This window comes from Vidua macroura, chromosome 39 (genome assembly GCF_024509145.1).
Source record: "Vidua macroura isolate BioBank_ID:100142 chromosome 39, ASM2450914v1, whole genome shotgun sequence".
Taxonomy (NCBI): Eukaryota; Metazoa; Chordata; class Aves; order Passeriformes; family Viduidae; genus Vidua; species Vidua macroura.
The window spans coordinates 35287-60915 of NC_071609.1; the positions used below are offsets into that span (position 1 = coordinate 35287).

Sequence of the window (25629 nt, forward strand, 5' to 3'; positions counted from 1 at the left end):
AACCAGAGGGGGGAGGGGCCCCAAAACCAGAGGGGGGAGGGGGCCCCAAAACCGGAGGGGGGAGGGGGCCCCAAAACCAGAGGGGGGAGGGGGCCCCAAAACCGGAGGGGGGAGGGGCCCCCAAAGCCGGGTCAGCCAGGCCGGGTCCAGAGGGGTTCGTTTATTGGGGGGGGGGTGGGGGAGGGGCGCCCCCGGGGGTCTCAGTCGTCCTTGAGCCCCCCGAACACCGAGGCCGGGACCTGCTTCTGCTCCAGCTGCACCTCTGGGGGGCGAGGGGGGAGGGGAGGCTCAGGGTGGGGGAGGGGCGCTCACCCATCCCCCACCAGGACCCCTCCCCACCCCTGGATCCCCCCCCCCCCCGTGCCCCCCCCCACCCCTCCCCCTGTGCCCCCCCATCCCAATGGCCCCTCCCCCACTGTGCCCCTCCCCCCAGGTACCATCAGGCCCCTCCCCCCCATTCCCCTCCCCCCTCCCTGTGCCCCCCCCATCCCCAATGGCCCCTCCCCCTCCCTGTGCCCCTCCCCCCGATGCCCCTCCCCCCCGTGCCCCTCCCCCGGTACCGTCGGGCTCCTCCCCCTCCTCGTCCAGGTCGATCTCCTCGGGGTTCCCCTGCAGGGACAGGGGGGGCTCTGCCCCCGCGGGGGCCTCGGCCCTGCCCCGACCCCAACATCAGCGCCGGGGGGACCCCAAAATCCATCAGAGCCCGGGGGGACCCCAAAATCCATCAGAGCCCAGGGGGACCCCAAAATCCATCAGAGCCCAGGGGGACCCCAAGATCAGCACCCAGAGACCCCAAAATCCATCAGAGCCCAGGGGGACCCCAAAATCAGCACCCAGAGACCCCAAAATCCATCAGAGCCCAGGGGGATCCCAAAATTGGCACACCAGGGATTTCCAAAATCAATCAGAACCCAGGAGGACCCCAAAATCGGCCCCAGGAACCCAAAATTGGCACCAGGGATCCCCAAAATCCATCAGAGCCCAGGGGGACCCCAAAATCAGCACCCAGGGGGATCCCAAAATTGGCATCGGGGACCCCGAAATCCATCCGAACCCAGGGGAATCCCAAAATTGGCACCAGGGGGACCCAAAATGGACATCGGGGACCCCAGATGGCAGACTAGGGATTTCCAGAATCCATCCCAACCCAGGGGGACCCCAAAATTGGCACCAGGGACCCAAAATCCATCAGAACCCAGGGGGAACCCCAAAATTGGTACCCAGAGAGCCAAAATCAGCACCGGGGACCCCAAAATCGGCCTGAGGGATCCCCAAAATCCATCAGCAGTGGGGACCCAAAATTGGCACCGTGGGGACCCCAAAATCGGCACCAGCACCCTCGGGGGGCAGGCAGTGCAGAGTGGGTGTGGCCAAGGGCGTGGCAGGGCAGGGCGTGGCAAGGTTGGGTGGGCGTGGCAGTGGGTGTGGCAGAGTTAAGTGGGCGTGGCAGTGGGCGTGGCAGGGTTAGGTTGGCATGGCAGTGGGTGTGGCAGGGTTAGGTGGGTGTGGCAGGGCAGGGCATGGCAAGGTTGGATGGGTGTGGCAATGGGTGTGGCAGAGTTAAGTGGGTGTGGTGGGGTTAGGTTGGCATGGCAGTGGGCGTGGCAGTGGGTGTGGCAGGGTTTGGGTGTGGCAACAGGTGTGGCAGGGCGTGGCAAGGTTGGGTGGGCATGGCAATGGGTGTGGCAGAGTTAAGTGGGTGTGGCAGCGGGTGTGGTGGGGTTAGGTTGGCATGGCAGTCGGCGTGGTAGTGGGCGTGGGAGCGGGCGTGGCAGGGTTAGGTTGGCATGGCAGCAGGCGTGGCAGGGCAGGGCGTGGCCGGGCGTGGCTCACCTGACGAAGAGCACCTGCTGGGCGGGGCGGGGCGTGTCCCGCTGGGCCTCGGCCGCCAGCGCCTCGGCGCGCTGCTCCAGCAGCTTCATCTCGTCCAGGCCGCTCTGCCCCGGGGCCAGGTCCGACACTGCCCCGCCCCGCAGGGGTCAGCAGGGTCCGCACCCCGAGACCCCCCCAGGGACCCCCCATGGATCCCACACAGCCCCAGGGACCCCCCATGGATCCCACACAGCCCCCGGGACCCCCCCATGGATCCCACACAACCCCCGGGGACCCCCAGGGACCCCCCATGGATCCCACACAGCCCCCGGGACCCCCAGGGACCCCGCCATGGAACCCCCACAGCCCCTGGGACCCCCCATGGTCCCTGAGACCCCCTGTGGACCCCTCACAGCCCCCAAAACCACCATGGACCCCCACGGCCCCCCCAGGTGTTCCCCACCCCCCTCCCGGCCTCTTCACCTGCCCTCCCCCCACTGTGGTTTCCCACCCGTCCCCTCTCACCTGTGCCCCTCCCACCATGGGCTGCTCCTCCACCTGTGCCCCTCACCTGTGCCCCTCACCTGTGCCTACCTGTGCCCCCCTGGGTGCCATACCTGTGCTGTACCTGTACCCTCACCTGTGCCCTCCCTGTGCCCCTCACCTGTGCCCCCCTGGGTGCCATACCTGTGCCCTCACCTGTGCCCTCCCCGTGCCCCCCCATTTTGTACCTGTGCCCTCACCTGTGCCCAACCTGTGCCCTCACCTGTGCCCTCCCCGTGCCCCTGGTGCCCCCGGTGCCATACCTGTGCCCTCCCCGTGCCCCTGGTGCCATACCTGTGCTGTACCTGTGCCCTCACCTGTGCCCCCCCATTTTGTACCTGTGCCCTCACCTGTGCCCTCACCTGTGCCTGCCCCGTGCCCCCGGTGCCCCCAATGCCATACCTGTGCTGTACCTGTGCCCTCACCTGTGCCCTACCTGTGCCCCCTCAATGCCATACCTGTGCTCTACCTGTGCCCTCCCCGTGCCCCCCGGTGCCCCCAATGCTATACCTGTGCTGTACCTGTGCCCTCACCTGTGCCCCCCCATTTTGTACCTGTGCCCTCACCTGTGCCCGCCCCGTGCCCCTGGTGCCCCCAATGCCATACCTGTGCTGTACCTGTGCCCTCACCTGTACTCTCACCTGTGCCCTCCCCGTGCCCCCGGTGCCGTACCTGTGCTGTACCTGTGCCCTCCCCGTGCCCCCGGTGCCGTACCTGTGCCCTCACCTGTGCCCTACCTGTGCCCCCTCAATGCCATACCTGTGCCCTCCCCGGTGCCGTACCTGTGCCGGTGGCGTTGCCCGACACCTTGAGCATCTGCGAGGCCATGAAGTTCACCTGGGTGTTGTAGGTGGCCTGGACGCTGCGCTTGATGCGCAGCATCTCCCGGATGGTGTCCTCGTTACCGTGGCGGATCTCAAACTCCTTCCACGTCTGCCAGAAGCTGCCCGTGATCTGCGACAGGGACAGGGACGTGGGGACATCATCAGGGACATGGGGACAGGGTGGGGACATCATCAGGGTCATGGGGACATCATCAGGGACATGGGGACAGTGTGGGGACAGTGTCAGATGTCAAACTCCTTCCACGTCTGCCAGAAGCTGCCCGTGATCTGCGACAGGGACAGGGACGTGGGGACATCATCAGGGACATGGGGACAGGGTGGGGACAGTGTGGGGACATCATCAGGGACGTGGGGACATCATCAGGGACACGGGGACAGCGTGGGGGACAGTGTCAGATCTCAAATTCCTTCCACATCTGCCAGAAGCTGGCTGTGATCTTGGACAGGGACATGGGGACAGTGTCAGGGACAGCCTGGGGACACTCCTGGCCAGGTGCCACCTCACCCGGGGTCACAGATCTGCGAGCAGTGGGTGCCCCCAGTGCCCCCCAGTCCATCCCAGTCCCTCCCAGTACCCCCCAGTCCATCCCAGTGCCCCCCAGTCCCATTCCCAGTCCCTCCCAGTCCCTCCCAGTCCCAGTCCCATTCCCGGTGCCAGGCTCACCCGCGGGTCGCAGATCTGCGAGCAGTGAGTGCCCCCAGTCCCTCCCAGTCTGTCCCAGTCCCATTCCCAGTGCCCCCCAGTCCCTCCCAGTCCCGTTCCCGGTGCCAGGCTCACCCGCGGGTCGCAGATCTGCGAGCAGTGAGTGCCCCCAGTCCCTCCCAGTCTGTCCCAGTCCCATTCCCAGTGCCCCCCAGTCCCTCCCAGTCCCGTTCCCGGTGCCAGGCTCACCCGCGGGTCGCAGATCTGCGAGCAGTGAGTGCCCCCAGTCCCTCCCAGTCTGTCCCAGTCCCATTCCCAGTGCCCCCCAGTCCCTCCCAGTCCCGTTCCCGGTGCCAGGCTCACCCGCGGGTCGCAGATCTGCGAGCAGTACGTGTAGATGGCGCGTGCCCGATCCACCTCGCCCAGCTTGCACTCCATGTCAGCGAAGCGCAGGCACAGCTCCCGCGCCGCGTCGTCACCCAGCACCTGGGCACGGTGCCACCCGTGACGCCTGGGCCACTGTGCCACCTGTGCCACCTGGGCTACCCGTGATGCCTGGGCCACCTGTGCCACCTGTGCCACCTGTGCCACCCGTGATGCCTGGGCCACCTGGGCCACCTGTGACACCTGTGACACCTGGACCACCATGCCACCCAGTGCCCACCTGTGCCACCTGTAGCACTGTGCCACCCAATGCCCAGCTGTGCCCACCTGTGACACCTGTGTCTACCTGTGTCTTCCAGTGCCCACCTGTACCCACCTGTGCCACTGTGCCACCCAGTGCCCACCTGTGACACCTGGGCCACCTGTGCCCACCTGTGCCACTGTGCCATGGCCCGGCGTGCCAGCCCAGTGCCCACCTGTGATACCTGTAACACCCGGGCCACCTGTGCCACCCAGTGCCCAGCTGTGCCACCTGTGCCCACCTGTACCTACCTGTGCCCACCTGTACCTAGCTATGCCCACCTGTGCCCCCAGACCCCACCTGTGCCCACCTGTACCCACCTATGCCAATCTGTGCCCACCTGTACCCCCGTGCACCAGGTGTGGGTGGCCCTTCAAGTGTGCCCAGCCCCCCAGGCGTGCCCAGGTGCCCCAGGTGTGCCAGGTGTCCCAGGTGTGCCCAGCCCCCCAGGTGCCCCAGGTGTGCCCACCTCAATGTCTCTCTGGTAGATGCGGGGCATGTGGGAACCCCTCAGTGTCCCCAGCCCCCCAGATGTGCCCAGGTGCCCCAGGTGTGCCAACCACGATGGCTCTCTGGTAATGGGGCACGTGTTGGTGACCCCTCAGTGCCCTCAGCCCCAGAGTGCCCCCATGTCCCCAGGTGCCCCAGGTGTGCCCAGGTGTGTCCAGCCCCCCAGGTGCCCAGGTGTGCCAGGTGTGCCCACCTCGATGGCTCTCTGGTAGATGGGGCGCATGTGGGTGACCCCAGCCCCAGAGTGCCCCCATGTCCCCAGGTGTCCCCAGGTGCCCAGGTGCCCCAGGTGTGCCCAGGTGCCCCCGGTTCCCCAGGTGTGCCCACCTCGATGGCCCTCTGGTAGATGGGGCGCGTGTGGGTGACCCCGAAGAGCTCGGCGGCGCGGCGGATGTAGATGTGGAACATGTCGCGCTGCTGGGCCGGGGGCACGGCGCGCGTGCCGCGCTCGTACACCGCCATGGCCCGGCGCGCCAGCCCAAACTGCTCCTCCAGGCGCGCGTACAGCAGGTAGATGGCTGGGGACACGCGGGGACACGCGGGGACACATGGGGACACATGGGGACACATGGGGACACGGGGGGGACAGGGACAGGGACAGTGAGGGGACATGCGGGGACATGGAGGGGACACACGGGGACACAGGGGGACAGGGGGGACAGGGACAGTGAGGGGACACACAGGGACACAGAGGGGACACACGGGGACATGGACAGGACATAGCCAGGGGACAGTGACAGTGAGGGGACATACAGGGACATGGAGGGGACACACAGGGACACAGGGACATGGCGGGGACACAGGACATGGCAGGGACACACGGGGACACAGGGGGACAGGGACAGTGAGGGGACACACAGGGACATGGAGGGGACATGGAGAGGACACAGGGGGGACACAGGGAGGGGACACGGGGTGGACACGGAGGGGACAGCCAGGGGACAGGTACAGGGAGGGGACAGGGACAGGGACAGTGAGGGGACACATGGGGACACAGAGGGGACAGGGACAGGGGTGAGGGAAAAAGACAGGGACAAGGGACAGTGAGGGGACAGGGACACTTGTCCTGGCATCCCCTGGTCCCCTCTACCTGCCATGTCCCCAGTGTCCCCCATGTCCCTGATGTCCCCAGTGTCCCCCATATCCCCCAATGTCCCCATGATCCACAATGTCCCAAACATCCCTGATGTCTGCAATATCTCCAGTGTCCCCGGTGTCTCCAATGTCCCCAACATTCCTGGTGTCCCCCCATGTCCCCATGTCCCCAGTGCCCTCTCAGTGTCCCCAACATCCCCAATGACCCCCACTGTCTCCAATGTCCCCAACAACCCCAATGTCCCCAATGTCCCCCAGTGTCCCCAATGTCCCCAGTGCCGCCCGTGTCCCCAGTGTCCCCCACATCCCCAATGTCCCCACTCTCCCTGATGTCCCTAATGCCCCCCAGTGTCCCCAATGTCCCCCCATGTCCCCACTGTCTCCCACATCCCCAATGCCCCCACTATCCCTGATGTCCCCAATGACCCCCATGTCCCCAGTGCCCCCCAGTGTCTCCAATGCCCCCAATGTCCCCAATGCTCCCCATATCCCCAATACCCTCCAATGTCTCCAATGCCCCCAATGTCCCCACGTCCCCAGTGTCCCCATGTCCCCAGTGCCCCCCACGTCCCCAGTGTCCCCATGTCCCCAGTGCCCCCCACGTCCCCAGTGTCCCCATGTCCCCATGTCCCCTGTCCCTACTCTTGGCGTGCTGTGGGGGGCACCCGTCCAGTGCCTGCTCGAAGAGGTCCCGGGCCCGCTCCAGCTTCCGGCCCCCGTAGCGGGCCACGAACTTGGACAGGTACGTGAGCCACAGGTCCCCGACGTGCGGCCAGCGGAACAGCGCGATGCCGCGCTCGTACGCCTGCGGGGACACGGGGACATTGGGGACATTGGGGACAGTGACACGGTGTCACCAGCGGAACAGTGTGATGCCATGCTCGTACGCCTGCGAGGACATGGGGACGTTGGGGACATTGGCATGGGGACACTGGGGACATCAGCATAGGGACACAGTGCCACCACTGGGGCAGCACGGCACCGCGCCTGTACCCCCACAGGGACACCAGGGTGACACCCTTCTGAGCCACAGGGTCACCGTGGTGTCCCCAACACCCTCATGGGGTGTCCCAAACACCTTCCCAGAGTGTCCCCAACCTTTCCTGGTGTCCTCAATCTCTCTCTGGTCCTCATTTCCTCTCTGGGTGTCCCCATGTCCTCTCTTGGTGTCCCCAACCCCTCTGGCTGTCCCCAACATCTCTGGGTCTCTCCAACCTCTCCTGGTGTCCCCACCCCTTCTCTGGGTGCCCCCAGTCCCTCTCTGGCTGTCCCCATCTTGTCTCAGTGTCCCCAACCCCTCTCTGGCTGTCCCCAACCCCTCTCTGGCTGTCCCCATCTCCTCTCTTGGTGTCCCCATCTCCTCTGCTGTCCCCAGCCCCTTCCCTGGACATGCCCCTCCCCTGCTGTGCCGGGATGTCCCCAACTGTCCCAGCAGTGTCCCAGCTGTCCCCATCTGTCCCCAGCCATCCCCATCTGCCCCCAGTGCCCCGATGTCACCTTGAAGCTGTCCCAGCTATCCCCATCTGTCCCCAGATGTCCCCAATTATCCCCATCAGTCCCCAACTGTCCCCATCTGCCCCCAGTGTCCCTGGTGTCCCCGTGTCACCTTGAAGCTGTCCCATCTGTCCCCATCTATCCCCAGCCATCCCCATCTGACCTCAGTGTCCCCATCTGTCCCCAAACATCTCTATCTGTCCCAGTGTCCCCATCAGCCCATGGTGTCCCCGTGTCACCTTGAAGCTGTCCCAGCTGTCCCCATCTGCCCCCAGTGTCCCTGGTGTCCCCAACTGCCCCCAGTGTCCCCGGTGTCCCTTGGTGTCCCCAGTGTCCCTGTGTCACCTTGAAGCTGTCCCAGCTATCCCCATCTGCCCCCAGTGTCTCCATCTGCCCCCAGTGTCCCCGGTGTCCCCGGTGTCCCCATCTGCCCCCGGTGTCCCCGGTGTCCCCAGTGTCCCCGGTGTCCCCATCTGCCCCCGGTGTCCCCGGTGTCCCCATCTGCCCCCAGTGTCCCCGGTGTCCCCAGCTACCCCCAGTGTCCCCGGTGTCCCCGGTGTCCCCATCTGCCCCCAGCTGCCCCCAGTGTCCCCATCTGCCCCCGGTGTCCCCAGTGTCCCCATCTGCCCCCAGTGTCCCCGGTGTCCCCAGCTGCCCCCAGTGTCCCCCAGTGTCCCCATCTGCCCCCAGTGTCCCCATCTGCTCCCAGTGTCCCCGGTGTCCCCAGCTGCCCCCAGTGTCCCCGGTGTCCCCCAGTGTCCCCAGCTGCCCCCAGTGTCCCTGGTGTCCCCAGCTGCCCCCAGTGTCCCCGGTGTCCCCGTGTCACCTTGAAGCTGTCCTCGAAGCGCCCGTGCTCCTCCAGCAGCAGCGCGTAGTTGATGACGATCTGGGGGGTGGCGATGCGCAGGTCCAGGATGCGCTCGTACACCGCTCGCGTGGACTGGGGACAGGGATGGGGACACGGGGACAGGGACAGGGACAGGGACATGGGGATATGGGGACAGGGACGGGGACACGTGGACAGGGACACGGGGACACGGGGACAGGGACGGGGACATGGGGACAGGGACACGGGGACAGGGGGACATGGGGACAGGGACAGGGACATGGGGACAGGGACATGAGGATATGGGGACACAGGGACAGGGACATAGGGACAGGGACACAGGGACAGGGACAGGGGACATGGGGACAGAGAGGACAGAAGGACATGGGGACACAGGGGACATTGGGAAACAGGACATGGGGACAGAAGGACAAGGACCCAGAAGGGACATGGGGGCACCAGGGGGACGTGGGGACAAGGACAGGGGACAGGGACAGAGGGGACAAGAAAAAGGGACAAAGAACATGGGGACAGGGACAGAGGGGACAGGGACAGGGGACAGCAGGGTCACAGCCAGGGCCAGCACTCCCCGGACACGGGGACACAGCGCTGTCCCTGGGGGGGTGGCACACGGCTGTCCCCACTAACCCCACGTCCCCAGGTGTCCCCAGGTGTCCCCCACACCCAGCAGTGTCCCCTGTGTCCATCTCAATGTCCCCAAGTGTCCCCCATGTCCATTCCAATGTCCCCAGGTGTCCCCCATGTCCGCCCAGGTGTCCCCCAGGTGTCCCCTGAGGCCCCCCAGGTGTCCCCCATACCCAGCCTGGTGTCCCCCATGTCCACCTGGATGTCCCCTGCTGTCCCCCGTGTCAACTCTGGTCTCCCCCAGCTGTCCCCAGGTACCTGCAGGTACCCCAGGTGCCCACCTGGCAGGTGCCCAGGTGTGCCCATGACCCCCCCAGGTGCCCAGGTGTGCCCAGGTGCCCACCTGGAAGGTGCTCAGGTGTGCCCATGCTCCCCACCGGTGCCCAGGTGTGCCCAGGTGCCCACCTGGAAGGTGCCCATGCTCTCCTCCAGGTGTGCCCATGCCCCCCAGGTGCCCCAGGTGCCCACCTGGAAGGTGCCCATGCTCTCCTCCAGGTGTGCCCATGCCCCCCAGGTGTGCCCAGGTGCCCCCAGGTGCCCCAGGTGCCCACCTGGAAGGTGCCCAGGCTCTCCTCCAGGTGTGCCCATGCCCCCTAGGTGCCCCCAGGTGTGCCCAGGTGCCCCAGGTGCCCACCTGGAAGGTGCCCAGGCTCTCCTCCAGGTCGGCCAGCATGGCCCACACGCGCAGGGATTTGTAGAGCCGGTTCTGCACTGGCTCCGAGCTGTCGAAGAACTCGGCCCGGCGCGCCGGGAGAGCCGTGGCTTTCTGGGGGAAAAACGGGGAAAATGGGAAAAACGGGGAAATGGGGGAAATGGGGGAAAATGGGGGAAAAGGGGAAATGGGGGGAAATGGGGGGAAAAGGGGAAATGAGGAAAAAATGGGGGGAAATGGGGAAAAATGAGGAAAAAAGAGGAAAAATGAGGAAAAATGGGGAAAACGAGAGAAAAATGGGGGGAAAGGGGGAATGGGGGGAAAATGGGAAAAAGGGGGGAAAAGACAAAGGAAGGAAAAAGGGGGAATACGGGGAAAAATGGGGGAAAAGGTAGGGAAATAGGGAAAAAAGGGGGAAAAAGAAAAAAAAGAGAGGGGGGAAAACAGAAGACAAAGGAAGAAAAAAGGGGAAAATAGGGGGGAAATGGTGAAAAATGGGGAAAAGGGTGGGGAAATAGGGAAAAAAGGGGGAAAAAAAGAAAAAAGGGAGGGGGAAATGGAGGGAAAAGGGGAAAATAGGGGATAAAAGTGGAAATGGGGAAAAAATGGGGAAAAAAAGGGGGGAAAGAGAAAAAATGGGGGAAAAAGGGGGAAAATGGAGGAAAAAAGGGTGGAAAATGAGAAAAAAACAGGGAAAAAAAGGGGGAGAAGGGTGGGGAAAGGAGAAAAAGGGGGGAAAGGGGGAAAAGGGGCACCCGTTTTCGGGGTGTCCATTTTTGGCGTTCCCCATTTCTGAGGTGTTCATTTTTGGGGTTCCCCGTTTTTGGGGCTCTCCATTTTTGTGGTGTTGGTTTTGGGATCCCCCATTTTTGAGGTGCCCGGTTTCAGGTGTCACTTTTGGGGTCCTGTTTTTGGTGTCCCATTTTTGGGATCCCATTTTGGGGTCCCGTTTTTGGGGTGTCACTTTTGGTGTCCCATTTTTGGGATCCCATTTTGGGGCCCCGTTTTTGGACTGTCCCTTTTGGGTTTCCGTTTTTGGGGTGTCAGTTTTGGAAACCCCTTTTTGGGGTCCTGGTTTTGGGTTCTCCATTTTTCGGGTCCCGTTTTCAAGGTCCCATTTTTGGGGTCCCATTTCTGGGGTGTCACTTTTGGAGTCCCATTTTTAGGGGTCCCATTCTTGGGTCCCGTTTTCGGGGTGTCACTTTTGGGGTCCCGTTTTTGGTGTCCCGTTTTTGGGGTGTCCCATTTCGTGTCCCATTTTTGGGGTCCCGTTCTGGGGTCTCATTTTTGGGGTCCCGTCTTTGGACTGTCACTTTTGGGGTCCCATTTTTGGGGTGTCAATTTTGGAATCCCGTTTTTGGTGTCCCTTTTTGGGGTCCTGGTTTTGGGTTCTCCATTCTCGGGGCCCTGTTTACAAGGTCCCGTTTTTGGGGTCCCATTTCTGGGGTGTCACTTTTGGAGTCCCATTTTTAGGGGTCCCGTTCTTGGGTCCCGTTTTCAGGGTGTCACTTTTGGGGTCTCATTTTTGGGGCCCCGTTTTTGGACTGTCACTTTTGGGGTCCCGTTTTTGGGGTGTCAGTTTTAGGGTCCCATTTTTGGGGTGTCCCATTTCGTGTCCCATTTTTGGGGTCCCGTTTTGGGGTCTCATTTTTGGGGCCCCGTTTTTGGACTGTCCCTTTTGGGTTTCCGTTTTTGGGGTGTCAGTTTTGGAAACCCCTTTTTGGGGTCCTGGTTTTGGGTTCTCCATTTTTTGGGTCCCGTTTTCAAGGTCCCATTTTTGGGGTCCCATTTCTGGGGTGTCACTTTTGGAGTCCCATTTTTAGGGGTCCCGTTCTTGGGTCCCGTTTTCGGGGTGTCACTTTTGGGGTCCCGTTTTTGGTGTCCCGTTTTTGGGGTGTCACTTTTGGGGTCCCATTTTTGGGGTCCCATTTTTGGGGTGTCACTTTTGGTGTCCCATTTTTGGGGTCCCGTTTCGGTGTCCCATTTTTGGTGTCCAATTTTCGGGGTGTCACTTTTGGGGTCCCGTTTCTGGGGGGTTGTTTTTGGGGTCCCTTTCTCGGGGTCCCCGACGCACCCGCAGCACGCTCAGCGCCTCCTGGTGCCGCTGGTGGCGCAGCTCCAGCTCCCCGAACTCGCACCAGATCGCGGCCAAATCCTCCACGCGGCGGAACCGAACCCGCGTGGCACGGGACAGGATGGACCTGGCCTGGGGACACACAGGGGACATGGGGACATTGGGGACATTGGGGACACTGGGACATTGGGGACACTGGGGACATTGGGGACATGGGGGACATTGGGGACATGGAGGACATGGGGACATTGGGGACATGGGGACATTGGGGACATTGGGGACATTGGGGACACTGGGGACATTGGGGACATTGGGGACATTGGGGACATGGGGACATTGGGGACATCGGGGACATTGGGGACATGGGGGACATTGGGGACATTGGGGACATGGGGACATTGGGGACAGATCGGACCTGGTCTGGGGACACTGGGGACATTGGGGACATTGGGGACATGGGGACATCGGGGACAGGATGGAGCTGGCCTGGGGACACACAGGGGACATCGGGGACATCGGGCACACTGGGGACACTGGGAACATTGGGGACAGGATGGACCTGGCCTGGGGACACAGGGGACATTGGGGACATTGGGGACACTGGGGACAGGACGGACCTGGCCTGGGGACAGGGGACATGGGGACATCAGGGACAAGATGGACCTGTGGACCTGGCCTGGGGATATCAGGGACATCAGGGACATTGGGACATTAGGGACAGGATGGACCTAGCCTGGGGACACAGGGGACATTGGGGACATTGGGGGCACTGGGGACAGGATGGCCCTGGCCTGGGGACATGAGGGGACAGGTCTTGGGGGCACAGACAGGTTTGTCTGTCCCAGGCAGGGCTGGGGGGTCCCAGGTGTTTTGGGGGTGTCCCTCAGGGTTTGGGGTGTCCCTCAGGGTTGCGGGAGTCCCAGACTGTTTTGGGGTGTCCCCCAGGTTTTGGGGTGCCAGGCTGTTTCAGGGGTGTCCCTTGGGTTTTGGGGTGCACCACAGGCAGGTTTGGGGGTGTCCCCCAGGTGGGTTTGGGGGTGTCCCTCAGGTTTTGGGACTGTCACCCAGGTTTTGGGGTCCCAGGTTGTTTTGGGGGTGTCCCTCAGGGTTCATGTGCCCCCCAGGTGTTGAGGTGTCCCCCAGGTGGGTTTGGGGTGTCCCCCAGGCAGGTTTTGCAGTGTCCCCCAGGCGGGTTTTGGGGTGCCCCCCAGGTGTTGAGGTGTCCCCCAGGTTTTGGGGTGCCCCCCAGGTGTTGAGGTGCCCCCCAGGTTTTGGGGTGCCCCCCAGGTGTTGGGGTCCCTCACATCGTCCAGCTGCCCGTTGTCCTCGTAGAAGCGGGCGAAGGCCACCCAGAGCTCGTGGGGGCGGCCGGTGGCGCGCTGGGGATCCACCGTGCGCACGGCCTCGGTGAACGTCTGGATGATCTGGGACAGGGGACAGAGGGGACATCAGGGGACATGGGGGACATCAGGGACAGTGGGGACATCAGGGACAGCAGGGGACATCAGGGACAGTGGGGACAGCAGGGACAGCGGGGACAGCGGGGACAGCGGGGACAGTGGGGACAGCAGGAACATCAGGGACAGTGGGAACAGCGGGGACATTGGGGACAGTGGGGACATCAGGGACAGCAGCGGACATCGGGGACATTGGGGGTGTTGGGGGGACATTGGGGACATTGTGGACATTGAGAGATATTGGGGCATTGGGGGACACTGGGGACAGCCAGGGGACACTGGGGATGTTGGGGACATTGCAGGGACATTGGGGGACAAGGGGGGACATGGGGACATCAGGGACATTGGGGATCACACAGGGACAGCACAGCCACCACAACGCCACCACCAAACCCCCCCAAACCATCCTGCCCACCATCCCCAGGCGTCCCCTCCGCCCAGCCAGCCACGTCCCTGCGGTGTCCCCTGGTGTCCCTGCGGTGTCCCCGGTGTCCCCTCACCTTGTCGGGCTGTCCCTGGTGCAGGGCCACCCTCTTGTGCCACTCGTGCACGTTGTGGGGGTTCTGGCGCAGCAGCACGCTGTTGAGCAGCAGCGGCCGCCGCGCCATCAGCCGCTCGAAACGCGCCAGGCGCAGCTCCAGCTCCACCTCCTCTGCGGGGACACAGGGTGACAAGGGTGACACAGGGTGACAGGGGTGACAAGGGTGACACAGGGTGACAGGGGTGACATGGGTGACACAGGGTCACAGGGGACATGGGGACACGGGGACAGCGCCATCAGCCGCTCGAAACGCGCCAGGCGCAGCTCCAGCTCCATCTTCTCTGCGGGGACACGGGGGTGACATGGGTGACACAGGGTGACACAAGGATCACAGAGGGTGACACAGGGTCACAGGGGACATGGGGACACGGGTACAGCACGGGCACAGCACCATCAGCCGCTCGAAACGCGCCAGGCGCAGCTCCAGCTCCACCTCCTCTGCGGGGACACGGGGTGACAAGGGTGACACAGGGTGACAGGGGTGACATGGGTGACACAGGAGACATGGGGACATGGGGACACGGGGACAGCGCGGGCACAGCGCCATCGGCTGCTCAAAACGCGCCAGGCGCAGCTCCAGCTCCACCTCCTCTGCGGAGACATGGGGTGACAAGGGTGACACAGGGTGACACAGGGTGACACAGGGTGACACAGGGATCACAGAGGGTGACACAGGGTCACAGGGGACATGGGGACACGGGGACAACGCCATCAGTCGCTCAAAACGCGCCAGGCGCAGCTCCAGCTCCACCTCCTCTGCAGGGACACGGGGTGACAAGGGTGACACAGGGTGACAAGGGTGACACAGGGTGACACAGGGATCACAGAGAGTGACACAGGGTCACAGGGGACATGGGGACACGGGCACAGCGCCATCAGCCACTCGAAACGCGCCAGGCGCAGCTCCAGCTCCACCTCCTCTGTGGGGACACAGGGTGACAAGGGTGACACAGGGTGACACAGGGTGACAGGGGTGACACAGGGTGACACAGGGATCACAGAGGGTGACACAGGGTCACAGGGGACATGGGGACACGGGCACAGCGCCATCAGCCGCTCGAAACGCGCCAGGCGCAGCTCCAGCTCCACCTCCTCTGCGGGGACACGGGGTGACAAGGGTGACACAGGGTGACACAGGGTGACAGGGGTGACATGGGTGACACAGGGATCACAGAGGGTGACACAGGGTGACACAGGTACAGCGCGGGCACAGTGCCATCGGCTGCTCGAAACGTGCCAGGCACAGCTCCAGCTCCACCTCCTCTACGGGGACAGGGGACAGAGGTGACATAGGGTGACACAGGGTGACACAGGGTGACAGGGGTCACACAGCATCACAGGGGTCACACAGAGTGACACAGGGTGACAGGGGCCACACAGGGTGACAGGGGTCACACAGAGTGACACAGGGTCACAGGGGCCACACAGGGTGACAGGGGTCACACAGAGTGACACAGGGTCACAGGGGCCACACAGCGTCACAGGGGTCACACAGAGTGACACAGGGTCACAGGGGACATGGGGACACCCTGGGCACAAGGGTGACAAGGGTGACACAGGGTGATAAGGGTGACACAGGGGTCACACAGGGTCAGACACGGTCACAGGGGACACGGGGACACTGCGGGCACAGCGCCACAGCGCTTTGAGGTCCCCTGCCCGTTTTTGGGGTCCCCCCAGTTTTTGGGGTGCCCTTCCCGATTTCAGGGCTCCCTGTTTGCACTGTCCTGGTCATGGTTCGGGGTGCCCTGCCCATTTTTGGGGTCCCCCCTGTTTTTGGGGTGCCCTGCCTGTTTTTGGGCTGCCCTGCCCATTTTTGGGATCTCTCCCCATTTTTGGGGTGCCCAGCCCCGGTTTGGGGTGCCCTGCCCAGTTTTGGGCTCTCTCCCCATTTTTGGGGTGCCCTGCCCGTTTTTGGGGTCCCCCCCGTTTTTGGGATCCCCCCCGTTTTTAGGGTGCCCCCAGCTCCACACCGTCCTGGCCATGGTTTGGGGTGCCCTGCCCAGTTTTAGGGTCCCCCCTTTTTTGGGGTGCCCTGCCCATTTTTGGGATCTTTCCCTGGTTTTGGAGTCTCCCCGTTTTTGGGTGTCCCCCATTTTTGGGGTCCCCCCGTTTGTGGGGTGCCCTGCCCATTTTTGGAATCTCTCTCTGGTTTTGGGGTCTCCCCGTTTTTGGGGTGCCCCCCGTTTTTGGGGTGCCATGCCCATTTTTGGGATCTCTCCCCGTTTTTGGGGTGCCCCCCGTTTTTGGGGTGCCCCCCATTTTCGGGGTGCCCCCCATTTTTGGGTTCCACGGCCCGTTTTTGGGATCTCTCCCCATTTTTGGGTCTCCCAATTTTTGGGGTCCCCCCCGTTTTTGGGGTGCCCCCCGTTTTTGGGATCTCTCCCCATTTTTGGGTCTCCCAATTTTTGGGGGCCCCCCGTTTTTGGGGTCCCCCCCGTTTTTGGGGTGCCCTGCCCGTTTTTGGGATCTCTCCCCGTTTTTGGGGTGCCCGTTTTTGGGGTGCCCCGTTCCGCACCGTCCTGGCCGCGGCCCAGCTGCGCCTGCGTGTCCAGCAGCGCGGCGATGACGCTCTCCTCGAAGCGCGCGTAGCTGTCGAAGACCTGCGTGAAATCCCGCACCGTCATCACCGTCTGCACGGCCTCCTCGTACACATCCCGGGCCTGGAACGGGATAAACCGGGATCAACCGGGATAAACTGGGATCAACATCGCCGTCTGCACGGCCTCCTCGTACACATCCCGGGCCTGGAACAGGATAAACCGGGATCAACCGGGATAAACCGGGATAAACATCGCTGTCTGCACGGCCTCCTCGTGCACATCCCAGGCCTGGAACGGGAAAAACCGGGATCAACCGGGATAAACCGGGATCAACATCACCGTCTGCACGGCCTCCTCGTACACATCCCGGGCCTGGAATGGGATAAACTGGGATCAACCAGGATAAACCGGGATTAACTGGGATAAACTGGGATCAACATCACTGTCTGCACGGCCTCCTCGTACACATCCCGGGCCTGGAATGGGATAAACCGGGATCAACCGGGATAAACCGGGATAAACATCGCTGTCTGCACGGCCTCCTCGTGCACATCCCGGGCCTGGAACGGGATAAACCGGGATCAACCGGGATAAACCGGGACTAACACTGCTGTCATCGCGGCCTCCTTGTGCACATCCCAGGCCTGGAACGGGATAAACGGGACTGGGGACGGGGGATGGGGACAGTGGTGGCCCTCGGTGGTGACCGGGACTGGACGGCAGCTGGGGACAGGGAGTGGCAGTCAGGGACAGCTGTGTCTGTCTGTCTGTCCCAGCTGTGTCTGTCTGTCCCAGCTGTGTCAGTCTGAGCCATGGCTGTCAGTCTGTCCCAGGTGCATCAGTCCCAGGTGTGTCAGTTTAACCCAGCTGTGTCAGTTTATCCCAGGTGTGTCAGTCAGTCCCAGCTGTGTCAGTCAGTCCCAGGTGTGTCAGTTTATCCCAGGTGTGTCAGTCAGTCCCAGCTGTGTCAGTCAGTCCCAGCTGTGTCAGTCAGTCCCAGGTGTGTCAGTTTATCCCAGGTGTGTCACTCTGTCCCAGGTGTATCAGTTTATCCCAGGTGTGTCAGTTTATCCCAGGTGTGTCACTCTGTCCCAGGTGTATCAGTTTATCCCAGGTGTGTCAGTTTATCCCAGGTGTGTCACTCTGTCCCAGGTGTATCAGTTTATCCCAGGCGTATCAGTTTATCCCAGGTGTGTCAGTCAGTCCCAGGTGTATCAGTTTATCCCAGGTGTATCAGTTTATCCCAGCTGTGTCAGTTTATCCCAGCTGTGTCAGTTTATCCCAGGTGTGTCAGTTTATCCCAGGTGCCCCCAGGTGCCCGCAGTGTCACCTTCTCCAGGTGGCCGCAGCGCACGTAGCAGTCGGCCAGGGCGCCCCAGAGCCGGCCCCGCTGGTCGGTGAAGCGCGTCAGGCCGCCCCGGATGATGCCGCCGGCGTCCAGCGAGCGCACGCGGTCGGGGTGCTGGGAGAGCAGCTCGCACAGCTCCTGCCACAGCTGGGGAAAACAGGCTGTGAGAGATCCCAAATCCACCCCAAATCCAGCCCAAACCCATCCTAAATCCATCCCAAATCCATCCCAAATCCAGCCTGGGGTGCTGGGAGAGCAGCTCACACAGCTCCTGCCACAGCTGGGGAAAACAAGCTGTGAGAGATCCCAAATCCATCCCAAATCCATCCCAAATCCATTATAAATCCATCCCAAATCCAGCCCAAATCCAGCCTGGGGTGCTGGGAGAGCAGCTCACACAGCTCCTGCCATAATTGCAGAAAAAAGGCTGTGAGAGACCCCAAAACTGCCCCAAATCCACCCCAAAGCTGCCCCAAATCCACCCCAAATCCAGCCCGGGGTGCTGGGAGAGCAGCTCGCACGGCTCCTGCCACAGGTGTCCCCATGTGTCCCCAGGTGCCCCCCAGGTGCCGCTCAGCTGCACCCTGGTGCCCTCCAGGTGCCCCCAGGTATCCCCAGGTGCCCTGTGCCCCCCTGAGATGTCCCCAGCTGCCCCCCAGGTGCCCTGTGCCCCCCCCAGGTACCCCCAGGTGACCCCAGACACCCCCCACGTGTCCTCAGCTGCTCCCCAGGTGCCCTGTGCCCCTCCCAGGTGTCCCCAGGTGCCTTGTGCCCCCCGAGATGCCCCCCAGGTGCCCCCAGGCACCCCTCACGTGCCCTTCAAGTGCCCCCCAGGTGTCCCCAGGTGCTCACCTGGTAGTTGGACTTGCCCTGGCGGGACACGAAGCGCTCGTCGTTCACCAGCCGGGCCAGCACCTGCGCGGCCTCGTCCAGGCGGCCCACGGAGCGCAGGTAGGCCACGTACTGCTCCGCCTCCTCGGGACACAGCTGGGGACAAGAGTGTCACCTCAGTGTCACCTGAGTCTCACCTGTGTCACCTGAACCCCCCCCCGTACTGCTCCGCCTCCTCGGGACACAGCTGGGGACAAGAGTGTCACCTGTGACACCTCAGTGTCACCTGAGTGTCACCTGAACCCCCTGTACTGCTCCGCCTCCTCGGGACACAGCTGGGGACAAGAGTGTCACCTCAGTGTCACCTGAGTGTCACCTGTGTCACCTGAACCCCCCCCCCGTACTGCTCCGCCTCCTCGGGACACAGCTGGGGACAAGAGTGTCACCTGTGACACCTCAGTGTCACCTGAGTGTCATCTGAACCCCCTGTACTGCTCCGCCTCCTCGGGACACAGCTGGGGACAAGAGTGTCACCTGTGTCACCTCAGTGTCACCTGAGAGTCACCTGAACCCCCCCTGTACTGCTCCGCCTCCTCGGGACACAGCTGGGGACAAGAGTGTCACCTGTGTCACTTCAGTGTCACCTGAACCCCCTGTACTGCTCCGCCTCCTCGGGACACAGCTGGGGACAAGAGTGTCACCTGTGTCACCTCAGTGTCACCTGAGAGTCACCTGAGCCCCCCTGTACTGCTCCGCCTCCTCGGGACACAGCTGGGGACAAGAGTGTCACCTGTGTCACCTCAGTGTCACCTGAGCCCCCCTGTACTGCTCCACCTCCTCGGGACACAGCTGGGGACAAGAGTGTCACCTGTGTCACCTGAGTGTCACCTGTGTCACCTGAACCCCCCCTGTACTGCTCCGCCTCCTCGGGACACAGCTGGGGACAAGAGTGTCACCTGTGTCACCTCAGTGTCACCTGAGAGTCACCTGAACCCCCCCTGTACTGCTCCGCCTCCTCGGGACACAGCTGGGGACAAGAGTGTCACCTGTGTCACCTCAGTGTCACCTCAGTGTCACCTGAACCCCCCCCCCCCGTACTGCTCCGCCTCCTCGGGACACAGCTGGGGACAGCGCCACCCCCGTGTCACCTCAGTGTCACCTGGGTCACCTCAGTGCCAGGTATGTCACCAGGTGTGCCCAAGTATGCCCAGGTGAGTGCCCATGTGAGTGCCCAGGTGCCCCCAGGTGTGCCCAGGTACCTTGAGGAAGCGGCGGAATACGCGCACGGCGGTCTCGGGCAGCGGGGGGGGGTGTGTGTGTGTGCCCAGGTGCCCCCAGGTGTGCCCAGGTGTCCCCAGGTGTGCCCAGGTGTCCCCAGGTGAGTGCCCAGGTGCCCCCAGGTGTGCCCAGGTGCCCCCAGGTGTGTCCAGGTACCTTGAGGAAGCGGTGGAAGACGCGCACGACGGTCTCGGGCAGCGGGGGTGTGTGTGTGTGTGTGTGTGTGCCCAGGTGTCCCCAGGTGTGCCCAGGTGCCCCCAGGTGAGTGCCCAGGTGCCCCCAGCTGTGCCCAGGTACCTTGAGGAAGCGGCGGAAGACGCGCACGGCGGTCTCGGGCAGCGGGTGGCGGCGCACGAAGCTCAGGTAGGGCGGCCAGAGGCGCCGGTGCTGCGTGATGGGCAGCGCCCGCAGCGCCCGGTCAAACGTCCGGCGCGTCCGAGTGACCCGGCCCTGCTCGGCCAGGAACTGGCAGTAATCCAGCCAGATCCGCGGCATCTGGGGACAGCGGGGACATTGGGGACATTGCTGGGGACATTGGGGACATTGGGGACAGGAACTGGCAGTGATCCAGCCAGATCCGTGGTATCTGGGGACAGGGGACATTGGGGACACTGAGGACATTGCTGGGGACATTGGGGACACTGGGGACAGGAACTGGCAGTGATCCAGCCAGATCCACGGCATCTGGGGACAGGGGACATTGGGGACACTGGGGACATTGGGGACATTGCTGGGGACACTGGGGACAGGAACCGGCAGTGATCCAGCCAGATCCGCGGCATCTGGGGACAGGGGACATTGCTGGGGACATTGGGGACATCACTGGGGACATCGCTGGGGACACTGGGGACATTGCAGGGATTGGGGACATCGGGGACATCAGAGACATTGGGACACTGGGGACATTGGGGACAGGAAGTGGCAGTGATCCAGCCAGATCCACGGCATCTGGGGACATTGGGGACAGCAGGGACATTGAGGAGCACTGGGGACATTGAGGACACTGGGACGTGGGGACATTGGTGACACTGGGGACACGGTGGATGGCAGTGTCCCCGCCCTGCTCAGCTGTGCTCCGGTGTCCACGAGGGGCCAGAGCCACCCCAGGGTGGCAGTGTCCTCCCCGTGTCCCCAAACCCCATGTCACCTGTGCCCCTTGTCCCACTCGTGTCCCCTAAGGCCTCCCTGTGTCCCTGTCACCTCCCTGCCCGGTGTCCCCACGTCCCACTCGTGTCCCCGTGTCCCCTGTGTCCCCATTCCCCCCCCGCCGTGTCCCCTCACGTCCCCATATTTCTCCCCAAGTCCCCAGGTGTCTCCAGGTGTCCCCATGTCCCCAGGTGTCCCAGGTGTCCCTGGGTGTCCCCATGTCCCAGGTGTCCCAAGTGTCCCCTCATGTCCCCAGGCGTCCCAGATGTCCCAGCTGTCCCCTCATATCCCCAGGTGTCCCCCCAGGTGTCCCCAGGTATCCCCAGCTGTCCCCAGGTGTCTCAGCTGTCCCCAGGTGTCCCCTCATGTCCCCAGGTGCCCCCAGGTGTCCCCATGTCCCCAGGTGTCCCCGTGTCCCCAGGTGTCCCCTCATGTCCCCAGGTGTCCCCAGGTGTCCCCATGTCCCCAGGTGTCCCCATATCCCCAGGTATCCCCTCATGTCCCCAGGTGTCCCCATGTCCCCAGGTGTCCCCTCATGTCTCCATGTCCCCAGGTATCCCCTCATGTCCCCACGTGTCCCCATGTCCCCAAGTGTCCCCAGGTGTCCCCATGTCCCCAGGTGTCCCCATGTCCCCAGGTGTCCCCTCATGTCCCCATATCCCCATGTCCCCAGGTGCCCCCATGTCCCCAGGTGTCTCCAGGTGTCCCTGGGTGTCCCCATGTCCCAGGTGTCCCAAGTGTCCCCTCATGTCCCCAGGCGTCCCAGATGTCCCAGCTGTCCCCTCATATCCCCAGGTGTCCCCCCAGGTGTCCCCAGGTATCCCCAGCTGTCCCCAGGCGTCCCAGATGTCCCAGCTGTCCCCTCATATCCCCAGGTGTCCCCCCAGGTGTCCCCAGGTATCCCCAGCTGTCCCCAGGTGTCTCAGCTGTCCCCAGGTGTCCCCTCATGTCCCCAGGTGCCCCCAGGTGTCCCCATGTCCCCAGGTGTCCCCGTGTCCCCAGGTGTCCCCTCATGTCCCCAGGTGTCCCCAGGTGTCCCCATGTCCCCAGGTGTCCCCATATCCCCAGGTATCCCCTCATGTCCCCAGGTGTCCCCATGTCCCCAGGTGTCCCCATGTCCCCAGGTGTCCCCATGTCCCCAGGTGTCCCCTCATGTCCCCATATCCCCATGTCCCCAGGTGCCCCCATGTCCCCAGGTGCCCCCATGTCCCCATATCCCCAGGTGTCCCCATGTCCCCAGGTGTCCCCCCAGGTGTCCCCAGGTGTCCCCGCGCCCTCACCTTGTGCATGAACACCAGCGCCCTCTCGTGGACGGCGTTGGCCTCCTCGAAGGCGGGGTCCGAGGGACAGCGACCTTTGACCTGCGCCCGGCGCTGCCGCAGGTACTGGTACCACAGCTTGTAACTGGGGACAGGTGCCACCGGTCACCTGGGCACCTGGCACACCTGGCACACCTGGCACAGGTACTGGTACCACAGCTTGTAACTGGGGACAGGTGCCACCGGTCACCTGGGCACCTGGTACACCTGGCACAGGTACTGGTACCACAGCTTGTAACTGGGGACAGGTGCCACCGGTCACCTGGGCACCTGGCACACCTGGCACAGGTACTGGTACCACAGCTTGTAACTGGGGACAGGTGCCACCGGTCACCTGGGCACCTGGCACACCTGGCACACCTGTCACCTGTGTCACCCCGCTGTCCTGTCACTTGTGCCAACGCTGTCACTGGGGCCACCCCCCCCGGGCTACCCCTGTCACCTGTGTTACTCCTGTCATCTGGGCCACCTAACACCCTGTCACCTGTGTCACCTCCTGTGTCACCCTGTCATCTGTGTCACTCCTGTCACCTGGGCCACCCTGCCACCTGTGTCACCTTCTATGTCACCCTGTCACCTGTGTTACTCCTGTCACCTGTGTCACCTCCTATGTCACCCTGTCACCTGTGTCACCTCCTGTGTCACCCTGTCACCTGTGTTACTCCTGTCACCTGTGTTACTCCTGTCACCTGTGCCGCCCCGGTCACGTGAGCCACGCCCCGTCCCAGGTGCCACCCATCACCTGGCCAGCCCCTGTCACCTGCTGTCACCTGACAGGACCCCGCTGTCCCTGTCCCCACCAGGGGACACAGCAGGGCCCCACCTGCCCACACGAGGGCACTCAGGTGCTCCCTGTGCCCCCCAGGTGTGCCCCAGGCGTGCCCAGGTGAGCCCCCAAAGGTCCCTGTGCCCTCCAGGTGCACCCAGGTGTGCCCAGGTGCATTTCCAGAGCCCCCAGGTGTGCCACGGTGCCCCCCAAGTGTGCTCAGGTATATCCCAGGTGTGCCCAGGTGTATTTTCAGAACACCCAGGTGCCCCCCAGGTGCCCCCAGCTGCCCTCAGGTGTATCCCAGGTGCCCCCAGCCCCTCCCAGGTGCCCCCAGATGCCCTCAGATGCATCCCAGGTACCCCTAGGTGTATCCCAGGTGCCCCCCAGGTACCTTCAGGTGTATCCCAGGTGCCCCCAGCCACCCCCCCCAGATGCCCCCAGGTGTATCCCAGGTACCCCCCAGGTACCCCAGGTGCCCCCAGCCCCCCCCAGGTGCCCTCAGGTGTATCAGTGCCCCCAGATGACCCCAGGTGTATCCCAGATGCCCCCAGGTGTATCCCAGGTGCCCCCAGGTGTATCCCAGGTACCCCCAGGTGTATCCCAGGTGCCCCCCAGGTGCCCTCAGGTGTATCCCAGGTGCCCCCAAGATGCCCCCAGGTGTATCCCAGGTGCCCCCAGGTACTCCCAGCTGCCCCCAGGTGCCCTCAGGTGCATCCCAGGTGCCCCCCAGATGCCCCCAGGTGTATCCCTGGTACCCCCAGCTCCCCCAGGTGTATCCCTGGTACCCCCAGCTCCCCCAGGTGTATCCCAGGTGCCCCCAGGTGCCCCCCAGGTGCCCAGGTGCCCGTACCTGCCGGGCAGCTCCCTCAGGGCTCTCTCGTAGATCTGGTTGAGGCGGGGCCGGGGCCCGCGCTGCCGGGCCTGCGCGTAACGGAGCCAGCCCCGCACCGAGAAGGGGTTCCGCAGGAGCTCCTCCTCGTGCTGCACCTCCTCTTCCTCCTGAGGGGACAGGGGGACATGGGGACATTGGGGACACTGGGACACTAGGCACATTGGGGACATTGGGGACACTGGGGACATTGGGGACACTGGGGACACTGGGGACACTGGGGGCATTGGGGTCACTGGGGACACTGGGACATTGGGGACATTGGGGACATTGGGGACACTGGGGACACTGGGGACACTGGGGACATTGGGACATTGGGGACACTGGGACATTGGGGACACTGGGGACACTGGGGACATTGGGACATTGGGGACATTGGGGAGCTCTTCATGTTGCACCTCCTCTTCCTCCTGAGGGGACAGTGGGGACACTCAGGGGACATTGGTGACACTCACGGGACACTGGGGACAGTCAGGGGACACTCACGGGACACTCAGGGGACAGCTCCTTCTCCCGAGGGGACAGTTGGGGACATGAGGACACTCAGGGGACACCTCTGGGGACAGGGAACAGCTCCTCCTCATGCTGAGGGGACACAGGGACACGGAGGGGACAGAGGGGACAGTGACAGGGAACAGAGAGGGATGGGGACAGGGACAGGGACAGGGACAGAGGAAACAGGGACAGAGACAGAGGGGACAGGGACAGAGGGGACAGTGACAGGGAACAGAGAGGGATGGGGACAGGGACACAGGGACAGGGACAGGGACAGAGGGGACAGGGACACCCGCAGCGTCCCCTGCAGGGGGGGACACGGAGGTGACAGGGACAGGGACAGCCACAGCCCCGCGTGGCCCCTGGAGGCACAGGGGGACAAGGGGACACACAGGGGACAGGGACAGGGACAGGGACAGGGACAGGGGACAGGGACAGGGACAGGGGACAGGGACAGGGAGAGGGACAGGGGACAGGGACAAGGGACAGGGGACAGGGACAGGGGACAGGGGACAGGGACAGGGGACAGGGACAGGGAGAGGGACAGGGAGATGGACAGGGACAGGGACAGGGGACAGGGACAGGGACAGGGAACAGGGACAGGGGACAGGGACAGGGGACAGGGACAGGGGACAGGGAGAGGGAGAGGGACAGGGACAAGGAGCGGAACACAGAGCGCCAGCAGGAGGTGACAGAGCCGGGGCTGACAGCGACAGGGTGGCACAGGGACACGGGGACAGGGACACAGGGACACGAGAGGGGACAGAGACGAGGACAGGGACACGGGGATAGGGACGTGGGGACACAGGAGGGGACAGGAATGGGGACAGGAGGGGACACGAGGGGACACGAGGGGACACGAGGGGACAGCCCCGCACTCACGAAGCACAGCTCGGGCCGCGCCGGGCCCGGCCCCGCTCCGGGATCCGCCATCGCTGCGGGCCCCGCTTCCCCTGCCGGCCCGGGTTCCTCCATCGCTCCCGGTTCCTCCATCGCTCCCGGTTCCTCCACCGCTCCCGGCCGCTGCTCAGGGCCGGGCCCCGCTCCCGGGGCCGCTCCCGGCGGCTCCTCCCGCGCCGCCATCTCCGCCTCAGCCGCCGCCATTTTCCCGCGCGCTCGCTCACTTCCGGCGCGCCGCCCTCACTTCCGGCGCCTTTGTTCCGTCCTTCCCGCTCTCCCTTCTCATTGG

The 25629-nt window shown here is 63.8% G+C and overlaps 1 protein-coding gene across 1 annotated transcript; it reads right to left on the bottom strand.

Annotated features, from left to right (window-relative positions):
- Positions 1-145: 145 nt before the first annotated feature.
- XAB2 (XPA binding protein 2) lies at positions 146-25593 on the bottom strand. Its single transcript, XM_054002300.1, has 19 exons — positions 25323-25593; positions 23907-24055; positions 22249-22372; positions 20120-20317; positions 18566-18700; positions 17696-17860; positions 16341-16485; positions 13782-13933; positions 13129-13248; positions 11825-11956; positions 9733-9864; positions 8454-8567; positions 6776-6938; positions 5366-5556; positions 4207-4329; positions 3138-3309; positions 1834-1960; positions 561-652; positions 146-262 (listed from the first exon to the last, which is right to left on the bottom strand). Exons 1-19 carry the CDS (start codon positions 25542-25544, stop codon positions 201-203), a joined length of 2718 nt encoding a protein of 905 aa, XP_053858275.1. The 5' UTR covers positions 25545-25593; the 3' UTR covers positions 146-200.
- Between the last annotated feature and the right edge of the window lie 36 nt (positions 25594-25629).

Bases quoted from the DNA above. Each gene is read 5' to 3' on its own strand.
- XAB2 (XM_054002300.1), bottom strand. From the start codon at position 25,544: ATGGCGGCGGCTGAGGCGGAGATGGCGGCGCGGGAGGAGCCGCCGGGA. The intron at 17,861-18,565 runs GTGAGCACCTGG...TGTTTTCCCCAG, and splicing joins AGGGCAAGTCCAACTACCAG to CTGTGGCAGGAGCTGTGCGA. The intron at 5,557-6,775 runs GTAGGGACAGGG...GCGTGTCCCCAG, and splicing joins CCCCCCACAGCACGCCAAGA to CCATCTACCTGCTGTACGCG.